Source organism: Pelmatolapia mariae, linkage group LG16_19 (assembly GCF_036321145.2).
Source record: "Pelmatolapia mariae isolate MD_Pm_ZW linkage group LG16_19, Pm_UMD_F_2, whole genome shotgun sequence".
NCBI lineage: Eukaryota > Metazoa > Chordata > Actinopteri > Cichliformes > Cichlidae > Pelmatolapia > Pelmatolapia mariae.
The window spans coordinates 55,113,302-55,127,929 of NC_086241.1; the positions used below are offsets into that span (position 1 = coordinate 55,113,302).

Consider the following 14,628-nt stretch of genomic DNA (forward strand, 5'->3'; position numbering starts at 1 on the left):
AAAATCAAATGCCACATTAACGGTGCTTTGTTTTGCCCTCATACATTAATGAAACACTTTGATTACAGTGTTTTGACTTATAGCCAGTTGCGTTGGTGCATTCATTTGTTTCTATTCAATCACTGTGGCTACTTTGATTATCTGCTAGCTGAGAAAAAAAGGAAAAAAAAAGCTGCGGAAACAAACAGGCCAAGGACCTTCACAATGCATTTAGACTCTTACAGATGTCACTTTCACATTTCCAGCATTCTCATATGAACTCTCTCTCTCTCTCTCTGTGTTCCTTTCCTCTCTATCTTCTTCTCCTCCAACTTCTTCCCCTCCCTGCTCTCTCTCTGCTCCTGGTTTGTGGTTTGGATGGGGAATGTGGTTGGATGCACGGATGGATGGATGGATCCCACGCTCGCTTTCTCCTTTTTCAAACCTCAGAACCCAGCTTCCTGGAGAGACCACGATGACGCCACCTCCACACATTCAGCCGGCACACCGGGGCCCTCCAGCGGGGGACATGCTTCACAAAGCGGTGACAACAGCAGTGAGCAAGGTGAGTCAGTAAAGAAATGGGCATGCACATGCATGCACATTCGTAACACATGCGCACACATTGGTCTAGTTTTGCGCTCAAGCCCTAGCACATAAACATACATAGATTTATGCAGGACATATTAATCATCACGCATGGAGGGATTTGCCAACTCTTCACTTTAACCCTGTCTAATGTGAGCTCTATAGTGAATAGGTGGCACATCTCTCTTTACACATGTCCCAGTCCTTTTCCTTTTGCACTCTGGATTATCCAATTTTTTGACTGGCATCCATGTAAACACAGTCACACCTAAAAATGAACATGCTTATCCACTGTTATACTCACACTGAAATACCAGCAACAGCCACTGGAATACCATACCAACCTAGTAAAAGGCTTTCCAAAGTGTTGCTATTTAGAGAGCTGAACAAAAGCTGGTGATTAATAGTATATTTCTGCCAGTTCTTTCTTGAATTTAAACCATATTAACTTTGCCTGCACAACAGCCCCTAATTATGTCTCGCTGAGCCTTGTGTTATCTACTACACGACCTGCCAAACACTTATAATGCATTTCAAAACAAATGCATTTGAATTTAATACAGATAGTGTGTTTGAGTCACAGCGACCTGCCTCGTATTTTTGTCACGGTCGGTATCAGTTTTGACATGAAAATTGTCAAATGTACGCGCTGTTAGGTAAGTTTATATATGAGAGCAAGCGTTAAATTCGTGTAAAATTAAAGTAGATTAAAAGTGAAATCTGCTGCCTGAAACGAGAGAGCAGATGAAGAGTTCCTGACCCCACTTCTCCTGTCTTCATCTTGTTTTGAATGCACCAGAGATGTGTGCTTTTGTGGGTCTCTTTCTGTATCCATGGTGCCCTCTGGCAGTGTCCAGAGTTTTTCGTGAAATTTCATCACGCTGTCTAAACACAGAAGCAGACTCAGATACACACCGATACCAGCTCGCTCACAGAGCAAAGCTGCTCGGTCTGCCTGTTCTGTGCTATCATTTTGCCAATAAGCAGTCAAATGTATTGATGATGTGTACTTTGTGGTGGGGCTATTTAAATCATCTCCTGCTCCTTAGACGGAAGCCTCTGAAACGTTACTGACCACAGCAGACATCTGTGGTCAGTTGTGTCAGAACTAGTTGGATCACAGCCTGGTTGGAAAGATAACTAAGACTGGTAAAGTAATAGGATATGTCTCAGTAACATTGTACAAGGAAAGAATTCTTCATCATAATGCGACCCTTAATAAATCTAGTTAGGCATTGTTTTTCCTCTTCCTGTGACAGATGCAGAACTATCTGTTGGTTAAAGAAACTACAGAGTGCCCTGCATGCTCGCAGACAGCATAAACAGGACATTTTTGTTAAATGCAACAAATGTCTTAAAACTAGGACCTGATTAATACTGGATCTTGCAAATACAGTATCTGTACATTAGCAGACATACTTCATTTTCATACACGTAGGTATACGTACAGTATGCTAGGGTTATATTGAAAATGATGACATTGTTGTTTATTTATTTAACCGCAAACTAGGTGGAAACTTACTCTGCAAAACCGTCTGCTCAGCTCTAATGTTAATCTGCTACATGTGCTCCGCAGACAGCGCTGAGAGTATTAGCAATGCAGGCAGAGCTGCTCTGTCAACAAACTATGTGATGACATTTTCTGCATTATGTTATGCAAAAAAATATACGTATATATCAGACAGTACTAATATATTCGGCATCGACCAATATAGGCCGATTTTACTGGCCAAGTGATATATGAGCTGAACTATACTTAAAACTTTAGAAAAGAAAAATCCAAGAAATTGCTGTGATTTAAATGGATTTTCTGCTTTGAAGTCATAGTATTAGTTAAAAACGCAGCATGACAGATCAGAGGACAGAGCACACGTAGAGCTTTTGCACTCCTCTTTGTAATTGCAAAAGAAGCACGGGAGATGAAGAGCAACCGAAAGAGGAAGGGGATGAGAGAAAGAAATGCACTGCCTATTGATTATCTTACACACATAAGTACAAGTGACCTGTAATCCACAGAGCACTTATCGACTCCTTTCCCCACCGTATCCAGTAACAGCCAATCAATACGGGCCAAAGACAGTTACGGTATAGCACCGTGTTCTGGGCCAAGATAGACCTAGACTAGATCAGGGCCACAGCCTGACCTGCACTCAGTGTTAAATGCAAGATCCACCAGCTCAAAAATATTTAGCTGTTAGAAAAAACACAAACTAAGCAGCTTAGAAGAGAAGTGGAGATTTGAACATAGCTGAAGAACCACTGAAGTACAAAGGTTAAAGAGCAGAGAAGGTGAAAAAGTAGGATCAGGGAGGAAAAATGACTAAGAGAGTAAAAGGGAAAAAGACCAAGGGCAGCTGATTTAATGGTCTAATGAGGCCGTCCTCTAGCCAGTTGTTTTGTGTGAGGCATGCTCTGACCTTTCGCTTCGCTCGGGAGCCCCGCCGCCTCATTTTTCACATTCTTGCAATTACGTTAACGCTTGAAGCGCTCGCTGACTCCCGACTCTGGCCCTTCCATTCTGACAGAGCCTTCCCTCTCCAACCTCTCCACCTTTCCCTCCTCGCCTCTCTTCTCCTCCACTCCGCTCCATGCATGATCTCGCCTCCTATCTCGATACATTTCAACATAAAATTTGTAGTCCGCACTCTCAAGTCCACAGAGAAAATGTGAAATGTGGGCTTCACTTCAGTAATGGGGTCTTTAACAGCTTGGCCCCTGTTAAAAGGGGTGACAATGTGGATCGGTTGAGGAAGACAGAATAGATGGGAGAAAGTGAGAGAGGAGCACAGTAAAAGAGCGCGTGAGATCCACGGCGCTTTTAGGTTTCGGCTGCCAAGAAAAACATCAACTTTTTTTTTTCTCCCGTCTTTTCCCTTAAACGTGTGTTTTATCCGTGCTTGAGAAACACTGAAATCAAAATTTAATCTAGAAACATCCTTGCATGAAATATGACACCAGTCCATTTGTCCCAGAAATATCAAAGGATCTCTGACAGTGACCAAGTCCACTTTTACTTTAAAGACTAGCTTTTTTCTGCCTTTCCCTGTTAGGGGATGTACACGAGAATAAACGTCTGTATCACTCGCTTACCGTTTCTTTTTCTTTCTTTTTTTAAAGTGCTGTAAGCACCGTCATACAGGACTCAAGAGGGTCGCTTTGAACACAGTCCTCTTCTTGTATCTCAGTGCTGAGCGTTGTTCTGAACCTGCGCCAAAAAGCAATTTAACAAGTGCGCAAATATGTATTATCCCTCGTGTGGAATAATTTATTGTCAAGCAGAAAACCAAGGTGAAGCATGTTCGTAGCTGTCAGTAAAGATTGCCAGCTAAGGTTCTGACACATATTTAAAAAAAAAAAAAAAGTTTTCTGTACAATTCTCAGATCTGCATCCTTACCCTAATCCCTCCGCTTAACAGACTTAAAAAAAAAATACTTTTCTCAGAATTTTCCTCCAAAAAAGAAAATATGAGTTATCGCCCTCGGGGCAAAATCAACGCTCTGACTCTCAGAGAGTGACTCCCTATGTTCTAGCTAGATAAATAAATACAAGGGGAGCCAGTTCAGAAGGTAACACACAATAACTACACTGGCTCTGCATTCACATCATTTTGATTAACAGTCCTTTGGAGCTTTTCCAAGCTTATCTTGAAACATCATAGACATCAGTTGCAGGGAGGTAAACTTGATGAATGTGCGTGCCTTAAGATAGCACTCGTTTCCAAGCAGGTGTCTGTTATATGGTAAGCATCCAAAGTGTGATGGAGCAGTGTGATGAAATACTCTACACGTTTGCCCACACCAAACACAGTAAAGTCAAATGCACTCAGTCATGAACAGTAAATCCCCAACACTGATTCAGCATGGTAGGTAATGCGTTTGCCCTCCTTCTGTATGTGCATATGTGTGTGTGTGTGTGCGTTTGAGCATGCCGCAGCTCCAGTCCACACTTGTAATTATTAGCTATGCATGAAGACCAAATCCACGTTGACATCTTGAGTGCCGAGCAAAGGGGCTTTCTGTACTGTTCCAAGCTTCTACTGTAGACGGACAAGGCTCAACAGAAGAGAGGAGAAAGCATTTTGTACATTTTCTCAGCAATTGAACAATCCCCATGCACTGCGGATAGACCGACTCCCCAGAGAGACTGAGAGAGGCAGAGATGGAGAGAAAGGGAGGAAAGAGAGGGAGAGCTTGAGTGTTCAGCTCCAAGGGAGCACGTTGCGCTTGATGGTGTTGTGGTATGATTGTGTTTGTGTGTGTATATGTGTATGCGTAGGGAGTGTGGTGAGTTCCTTTGGCCCTGGCTAGGGGCCCCAATCAGCAAGGTCTTTGTGGTTGAGCTCACTAGAAAGAGGTCATTCCTGTTGGGGACTCAACTCCTTGTGTCCCAGCATGAACAAGCGCTGTTGGATCTTATAGTTTCCAGACCTTTGGCTTTGCTTTTTTTTTTTTTTTTATATACAGTATTTCTCAGGGCTCAAGAAAATGCAAATGTGCAGGTAGAAAAAGAAAGAACATGTAATCACATTAGAAAAAAACACAGCAATCTTTGGTAAACACAAGATGGAAACCTTGTTGCATTTTAGTAGTCTATACTCCAGCTCTGGAGTGATCGTTGAGGTGTGTCTGTATATTTACAATGCATAATTTGCGTGTGTGTGTATTTGGTTGGGGGGTGGAGGTTGTATGCATGTGCATGTGTTAGCTGGTTTCTTCTAAGTGCCTGTTAGAGTTTAATTTAGTGTAGTAATTAAAGCTGAACACTGGCCCATAAACAACAGATAAACAATAAAGCAGGCCCAAGCCCTGCTGTTTCATGGCTCTCACTCCCAGCTGTTGGAGCACTGATAATTTTTTACACAGTGCCCCCACCTCACCACAACACAATGCTGAAGCAACAAGGTTTTCGCATGTGCGCATGGGTGTTTTTTAGTGTGCGATGGCAGAGGCTGAACAAAAAGGGCTGAAAAGGCACATAAACACACAGGATATGTCCACTTCCTCTCTCAAAAGAAAACAGAGAACCACAGAAAAAGCAAAGAAAGTTTAAGAGTAATATGGCTCTGTGGCCATTTACACAACCAGATCAGCAGGGAGATAACATAAACATGAGTATGTGCAGCCATGACACGCATACAGCTTGCTGTATCTCAGTCAGTAGCCCGCACTTAACATAAACCAAAGGTATACTTGCTTAATGACAAAACAAACAATGCTACAATGTTTCTCAATGAGCTACCGTGCTCAGCTTTAGCCATGCCACTGCATGTCAGTCACATGTTAGTCAGGTGTCTGTTATGGAAAGAGTGCAATATGTCTGTCTGATGGTTTGTTGGGAAGGGGCAGGGCCATTGTTGAAAGCTGAGAAGAGTTGCTGTGCGGGGGGAGAAAACATGGTACAGAGGGGATACTTTCATGATCCCATTAGCATAAAAGAGACTAAATTATTCATGTGGAGTGCTTAATCTATGGGGAAAAGTATAGTTAATGCACATAGTTTTAAAATGGATCTCTCCTAGCCTCAGCTCTAACACCAGATTCTTGCTGGATTCAGCATTCGCGGGCATTTACGGGAATGGCTGTCACTCTCTCTTGCACACACACACACATATAGACATAGAATGTGCGGGCATATGTGCACACTTGCCTAAGCACTGCTGCACTTCAAGCTGTTTCAAGGGTCTCTGCTCTCAGGCTCATCCCCTCTCTCCATAAGTCCCTTTCCCATCCTCTCTCTCCCCCTTTCTTTCCATTTGTTCCTCCATCTCTCTCCTCTTCTCTTTCTCCCACCCCCTCCCTCACTTACTGACTCCCTCGTACTCCTCTCCTCACTCACCCTTCTCTGTCTCGCTCTCAGTTCCGCAGACTACCTGGCCCTCATCCAAAATGTGATTAAAGAGAATGATCAGCTCCCTCAGCTCCCACTTTCCTTCCTCCCTTCCGCTCTCTCTTCGTTCTTTTTTTTGGGTTTCTCTGTCTTTCTTCTGACCCTGTGCTATAGCTTAAAAGACTGGAAAAAAAGGTAATGTAAAAGAATAAAAACTGTCAATACAGCCAGTTTCCAGTAACATAGGCTTCCCACAGTATTACCACCATCACCACCTCTTGGTCTTCCATCCACGCTCCCTTTTTCTCTTAGCATCTCTTTTCTCCTTCTGGTTTTTCCCCTCTATCCACTGACCTCTGCCTCAGTACTGTGCTGGCTCCTTTCACTCTGATCCATAATCACAAACAGGCCTCTGGTGTGACTTGGCCCAGCCCAACCTGGCCAGGTACTGAGCCTACGCCACAGGAAAAACGTCTTTACTGTGTCAGCCTTATGTGCAAACTAATGTTTGGAGAACATAGGGAAAAAATTATCCAGATTATTCTGACAGCAGCTGAGGAGAATTTCTGTTTCACGCCATTAAGGGGAAACTTAGGGGAGATTTTTATTTCTCTCTTTCTTTTCTTCTGTTTCTCTGAGAAGTAGATGAAGACCAGCTTAACTGGGAGTGAGCTGAGCATAGCTAAAAAGCACAGAGGAAACGGTGTTGCAGGGAAGTAATCAGGATTGAACTCCAGTAAAAGGAGGGGAGTGGCTTTTTCATTCTTTTACCCAAAGGCTTTAGGCAAAAACAAAGACACAGTGCAATGCTGTTGTATCAGTTCATTATACAGTGGGTTTACACACCCTTGTTCCATTGCTGATTACACCAGCGCATGTGGTGATGATGAGAAGTGCACAGGGGTCTGATGTAATATGGCTAAAAGGGATTTGAGCGCATGCCCCAAAGGGCATTTCCATGTCCATTAATGCTGCCGCTGCTGCATTTTCACGAGGACGACAGTGCTTCGTTTCTTTAAAGGGAGAGAGTGTTTTCCCAGGAAATTTTCAGTCTTGTTTCAGCAGGCTAGCCTGAAGGGGGTCAGCCAAGAAGTCACCCTTAAGAGGTGATAATCCAATTGCTTTAGTCCTCACCAGATTTGTTTTCCCCTTGTCTGGCGGTGTGTTGGTGTGTGTGTGTGTGTGTTTATAGAGAATGTAAGCATGTGTGTGTTTGAGAGAGAGAGAGAGAGAGACAGCAAGATGCCACTAGTTTCTGTGTCCAACCCCAGGCCCCGTTCTAGATCAGAGAGAGGTTATGGGGGCCAAGTCTGTCAAAGGCACACCTGCAGGGAAACTCCAAAAACCTTGACTGCTAGCTTACATGAGCCAGTTTAAGGTGTGCTTATTTGGAGTTTAACCCCAACTTCAAATGTCCTTTCCCTCTCTTCCCCTTTGTGTTTGACCAATGGGCCTTGCGCTCTTTTACTTTCATTTCTTTCTTCTGCCTCCCTTGGCTCTTTAATCTCTTTCACCACCCCCACCCTCCCAGTTCTCCTCCCCCTGATGTCAAAACTGCACATCACAGCAAAGGTCCCTCCAAAAGACAGCACATGGTTGAGTAGAGTGGCTTAGCAAGGCTAGCTAAAGCTTGTTCACTTGCTGTGTGGTTTTTTTTCTCTTGCGTAAACCAAGGTTTAGACACTAAAGCATATTTGGAACCGAGCAAAGCAGCTATACCCTACAGGTAGTGCTTTAACCATGCTGCCACCATCCAAAAGAGTGGGAGGACGATAAAGGAAGTGTGTTACAATCCGAGTTCTTCCTCTCTGCTGCTGATTTTCACGCGCACATCTTTCACGTTTATGCAAAGCTTTTGAGGGCTTTATGCAAGATAAGCTCATTTTCTAGTCTGATTCCCACTCTAGTACATGCTTTAATGACTCTTAAAGCCAAGGGCTGCTTTTTTAGGCATAATAGCAGTCCCGCGGTCTCTCAGTTTCCGTGTAGCCAGGGTGCTTTTTCCACACCTGATCACTTTTGTTCACCCATTTTATGGCTATTGGGGAGCAGGCGGAGGTGAGCGATTTGACAGTGGTTAGTGCCATGAGCCCTAATGTTTATTGGAAGCAAGCGTCTAATAATTTTTGATTACCCCAGAGGAGGTATTAGCCATGTTAGTCAGCAAGGATAATTTCTTATTTACATGCCCCAAGCAGTGAACACTCCGAAGGAACACTGGGGCTAAATGCGCAACAAAACGAATCAAACATGCCAAACGAGATGCTCCATCCTGGCTGGCTGCAGGGCTGAAGCTGAGAAAACCTTCATTATGCATTTACCATAATTCATTTAGAGGGTTATCAATTTGCAGAATACAGAGGAGATGTTTGGAGGGGGAAGCAAGAACACCATATCAAACGAAGGAACAGAAAAAGGAACAAGGGAAAGCGAGATGAAAAGGAGTGAGATATTCAAGGATAGCTCAGTGCCTGTATTTTTAAAATGTTGTTCCAATTACACACATTTCCATGTTCTGAGGCAGAACTTGCATGGTAAATGGTGCAATCGCTTCCCTTTTACCAGTGTCACGCTCCACCCCCTAAAAAAAGCACAAGCTGATTTCACTTTAATGAAAGCTGTTTAGCTCAGGAATTTTCTTTTCTACATCTTTTTTTTCTTGCAAGATTGAGGCTACACAGAGATGTTCTAGTTCAAATATTGTCATTCTGTTCATTTAGGGTTTCTCTTTGTTTGCCTTCAACCCTGCTTACTCAAGGGTTTTTTTTTTATATCTGTCTATCAGTGTGGATTTTAGGACAGTTACTACATGTTTTCATTTTTCTCTCCTGGCAACACATACGAAGAGAAGAAAAAGACTTTTAAAAGCATCTTTCCCTCTGCCATCAGGCAAGGATGACTAAGGCCCCATTAGAACAATTGGAGGAAACTTAGGGAGACGGGGAGTATTTAAAGGAATGAAAGGAGCAAGAAAACACCACTATCTTGTGATAACCAGTGCTTTCGTTCATTATCTCGAGACAGAAACCCCCACCTTGGAAAAAATTGCACTCACTTTGGTGCTTCATTCAAAAATAAAACAATGAAAACAAGAAAGGCAAGAAAAAGCAAGACAAAAAGGAAAGAACTGTAATATTTTCCAAAGTGAAGGGAAAGCTGCATTGTTTAGCACAAATGCTTACTCCCAGGGATACAGTCCGTAGACAACTGAGTGTCTGCAGGAGACATCTGTGAAGCCTGACCTTGTGACCTTGGAAAAAATGCTCTTAAGGTGGGGGGAAAACTGCCTTTTCCACTGCATCTTGGCCTACAGGACAGCCCAGGAGCAGCACAACAAACACAACCACCACAGAAAAAGAACAACCCAACATACAGTCAATAAAGAAAGAAAATGAGGCAGAAAAAAGTGTGATTTATATTGAGGCAAGTTAACAAGTAAGGAAGCGATGGATACTGGAAAAAAAAAGGGAACTGAATATGAGAAAGAGAGGGAGGGAAAGAAACAAGAGGCAGAGAAGATGCAACAGAAAACACAGATGGACTTGGTCTGAATAGTGCCTCACAGGCCTGGCTGTCTCTTACTCCTTTGGCCCCCCATGAGATCATTTTCATCCTTTATGAGTCAAAAGGAAGCCTGGTTGAAAATGAAAGGTTACACAAGCCAGAGCCCAAGCCCTCGGAGTGAGAGAGGAGAAGATCCCCGCTGCAAGGGCCCTGCTGCTATTCAAAGCACCTGCCATTGTGTGGGCGCTCATCCAGCCCTATTGTTGTGCAGAAATTAGTCGTGCTCCCTTTGGCTCCCTTCGGCTCCAGAGGCATGCGGCAGACCCCCTTGTTGTTTCGGGTTCAGATACATGGTTGGATAGATGCGTGGCCCCGGCTACCATCACCACTGGCTGTGGCCCTTTGCCCTCTCTCCAACAGCACACTATCGCGTCGTGTTTTTCCCCCCCTCATCCTCTCAATGCTGTTCACTTCTCAAGAACACTTGCGAGCCAACATTCCTATAGTTTTCTCCATCTTTCTTTTGTACTCCTACTCTCATTTTTCCTTTGGTGTATATGCTTATTGTTCTTTGGAGCACCCTCATTATACCCATGGTTATATTTTAAGGGCCTCTCTCTTTGATTTTGGTCTCATGGGGAGTGAGTGGTGGGCTGGTGGGAGCTGTAGGCCTGGCCCGGTTCTCAGGGCTCCCCAGCCAGCGTCTCGAAGAGTAGGCTTGGGGGTATTGTTGGGTTGGCTACCACACTAGAAGCACTGGCGCTACTGCTATTGCAGTGGGTGGATGTGAGGGGAAAATTGAAAAGTCAATAGCGAGGCCCCACAAAAAAAAAGAAGAAGAATAGAAAAAAGAGTGTGAAACAAAAGGAGATGGAGAGCTTCAAAAAGCTGAGAGCTATAGAACACTGCTAATTAATAGCATCAGACGAAGAGCTTTTTTCCTTCCTTCTGGAGCTCTAATGCTGCATATTAACTTGTGAGGCAAGGCAATTAGGAGCGCAAAGCATGTGTCATGTCCATCTGTTGACCATGCTATGTGAGGGAGAATTGATAGGTAAACAAAAAGTATGCACTGAGCTTCAAGGAAAATAGAAAGTGTGTAAACACTGTAGTACAACCCTACCTTTATGAAACTGCTGAATCAGCAATAATTGTGATAGTAGTTCATTTCAGTAATTCCTGCAGCTATAGTTTGTGACAGTTCTTATATGTCAAAATTGTGGGACACACATTCAATAAATACATATGTTGATGCCTTTCTTATTCCTATTACTGAACAAAGGAAAACATTACTGTTGAAAAGTATATGTAAGCTTTTTTTTGGGGGGGGGGGGGTGTTCTTCAAAAAAACAGTAATTGGCTCTTATTCTGTCTTTACACGCAGCTAACATCACGTAGACTGTGATGAAGTGCGACTTTTGGTGGGTCAGCGTTGCAGATTGGCACCAATTTGAAGTGGCTTTGCAATTTGTATTTTTCACTGGAATAATAGGCTCCTCTCTCAACCATCGTACCATCGCAATTTCCACTTCCAACAGCTGTCAAGCCCCTAAAATCAAAATTAGCGCCATGGAATTGGGCCTTAATGAAATGACCTGCTGGATTTACCTTAAGGAGCAGGGCGGACAGTCAGTACTAGCCTCGTCAAAACCCTCTCTGCGCGTGCTGCGGTCCCATTAACAAAAGGAAATAGTCTGTAAATGTATTAAGCACTACTTCCATTTTCTAATTATCTTTTCCCTCTCCCTACATAATTCATTCACTCATTCATTAGTTCTTAATATTAAAAAAGGATTCTGTCTGTTCTTTTTTCGTGAGATCACCAATTATTTGTCACTATTTATTACGCTGTTGTTGGGGGGGGGGGGGGGGGGGGGGGGGGGGTGTCTATATTTTATGTTCCACCACAGCATCTGTCTGTCTGAGTTTCAAATTGAAAATCTAGCATTATTCATATAAAATTAGCAAAAAATAAAAAATAAAAAAAGGCTCTGCAACTACCCCCCTACCCCTCCCCACCTCTGCTTCCTATAGGATGAGGTGAATGTGTGCCAAGGCCCAGTGGAGGACACTAGGCCCTGGTTATTGACTTGTAAAGAAGCCGTTAGGTGAGGGGTCTTGACAAGACATGAGCGGCTGAGTCTCTTGTAAAGCTGTATCTGATTTCTCTGCTAGTTGACTCCCCGGAGAGATCCATTCTACCCTCTGTTGATCACACTCTCACTCACAGCTGTATGGAAAATGCAGCGATGAAAAAAAAATGAAAGAGTAGTTTTGTGAAAAAACGAAAAAGTGAAAAACAAAACAAAAAAATACTTACATTCAGTATGCCACGAGTGCCTCGCTCGGTGAGAGTGAGAGCCAAGGAAGGAGGGCAAATGAACCAAAGGAATCAATAGACAGGTGTTGTCTCTCAGTACGGCACAAGATAACTCTCAAATTAACGTTTTGGTGAGCTGTGTAATATATACTTGTCAGTAAGGGCATCTGCATTTGTGTTGGTGTGATTGGATAATAATAAGAGTGAAGTATCAGCAAGAGGCAGACAAAGCAAGCATCAACTTAGCGAGATCTTCACTCCACAAAGATCTGACTAATTTATGAGGGTAAACTGCTCTGACAGAAAGAGAGATGCAGGTGAAGGGAGGAAGTTTTCATTGGCTCTCTAGAGCAGGCCAACCCAAAACCCTGGAGGGATCTCTCTCGGTTTGAACTTTATCAGGGGCTACGCTTAATCAATATACTATCGGAAAAAGAATTAATTACTAAAGCAGAATAAAACAGCTGCATTTTAAACCAAGGATTCATCAATTCTGTAATCTCTTGGTTACAGCTCAGGTGTCAGGAGGATCATTTCAGCTCCATGTAATGAGGAACTGTGGGAGTTTACCCCAGCCCTCTGCTGCTCTCCTCCTCCTCCACCTTTCTCTTTCTGACCCCTCCTTCCAACCAAAACGCTTTCTTATTATCCCGTTCCTTACCTTCTCAGCTCTTTGTCATATACCTACAATATTCATCTCATTCCTTTCTCCCTGCCCTTAATACACTGACTATATTGCACTCTTTTATACCCCCACCCCTACCCCACTACATTCCCTTCCCACCAAATTCCTGTCTTTGCAGGGATGGGACGAAAGGGTATTAAATTTGAAATCTCTGGTGCGAAAGCCGACTAGAACGGGACATTCCCGCTGTTGCAGCCATCAAGCCGGACATTCCTCTACTAAGACTGAGACACCACTGGTATTGTGAAATGGGGAGGGGGGAATAAGAGATGGGGGAAGTTGGTGTAAGACTTGAAAAACAGCATACCACATTCTTGTTGTATATTTTAAAAAATATATTTTTGGTGTATAACATTAGAATAAAAACCAAAGGAGAAGGTGAATTAGAATGAAATTAATGGTGTATGGAAAGAGAAGCCATGCAGGAAGTATCCCCTGTTTCAAAATAATCTTGGCAGCTCTGCCGTCGCTGCCACTGACATCCACCCATCGCAGCCCTTGACCCTGGCCCAAAGCCTGTAAACGGACTGTCCTTGACTCCCCATAATGGGGGATTTCAAGGCAGGTTGAGAAGGGGTTATGGGTGATGAATTGGGTTTTTAGTGAGCTCATTAGGAAGCCAAACAGAGTTTAGACTGTCGGAGCGGAGCAACAGTGCAGTAATCAGTTCTGCTCGCTTTGTTCCCTGCCTCCAGGACATTTGTGTGGAAAAAAAAAAAGAGAGCGAGGAGGAAAGAAAAAAAACTTGGCATTTGGCTGATGAGAGGGCTGCTGAGCAGAGGCTACAATCTGATGGTTGACTTGTTGATTTATAAACCTTTTAATTCATTTACTCTACCAACCCCTCCACCCTCCACCCCCACCCCCAGCTTTATATAGACAACCCCCCCCCCAATCTTTGTTGAACTCTTTGATGCCACTGTCCATCAGGTGTGGCAAGGACTTGACCTCCTCTTCAGCTTAAAAACAGCAAGTTTGTTTGGTTTTAAGTTGTAATTGAGGGTAGAGAATCACTGCTTATGCTGTTATCATGCATTGCCTGAAACGATGTAAGCTGCTCTGAATGAAAAACAAAAAGAAAGGAAGAAAGAAAAACACTCAGTTAAATTGGCAACCAGCATACAGCTGCTCTTTGCGGTTTATGTAGAAGACTTTGATATACAATAGTTCCTAGAGGGGATTAGAAATCTATTTCTTTACTAGCAGATAGAGCCATATGATGTATCGGCACTGTCTCCACCTCCTTTTTTCATTTTGCTCTTTCTCATTTTTTTCCCCCTGCTTTTAAATTTTTTTAATTCCAAAATAGAGCAAGTTAGTAAGTTTTTAGGAAGCATATAGTGTGAGAGCACCTCATTTTACTAATGTTCATGTTTGTTTCTATTCGCTGTACCCTAATTACCTTTGGTAAACACTTCTTCTTTAATATTTAATGCTGCATCAAATCTTGAGATGCAGGTATGCTTCTCTGGGTGCATCAACGTCCTATTGTAAAAATGATAAATTATTGAGCACTGTCAATATATACAATCCCAACACTAACAATAGCTTCAGTGTACCATAATAAGAGAAGAAAATAAGACAGAAGCAGTCTGGTTAGACATAAGCGAGAATTGGACTCATGCAGTGGCAGGTTTGTAAATTTGTTTATGAAGAAACGAGTGATGAACCGAGATTACCTGTGAGACCAATTAGCCCCATTCAAGTCAGAATGTAAGGGAAGAG

The 14,628-nt window shown here is 43.1% G+C and overlaps 1 protein-coding gene across 4 annotated transcripts in view; it reads left to right on the forward strand.

Annotated features, from left to right (window-relative positions):
- The window catches only part of meis2a (Meis homeobox 2a), a 77,127-nt gene that overhangs the window by 12,898 nt on the left and 49,601 nt on the right, over nt 1-14,628 (forward strand). For all 4 annotated transcript variants that reach the window (XM_063497815.1, XM_063497817.1, XM_063497816.1 and 1 more), the window contains exon 8: nt 430-544. In XM_063497815.1, coding sequence (XP_063353885.1) covers nt 430-544 — 115 coding nt within the window. The remainder of the gene's footprint in view (nt 1-429; nt 545-14,628) is intronic.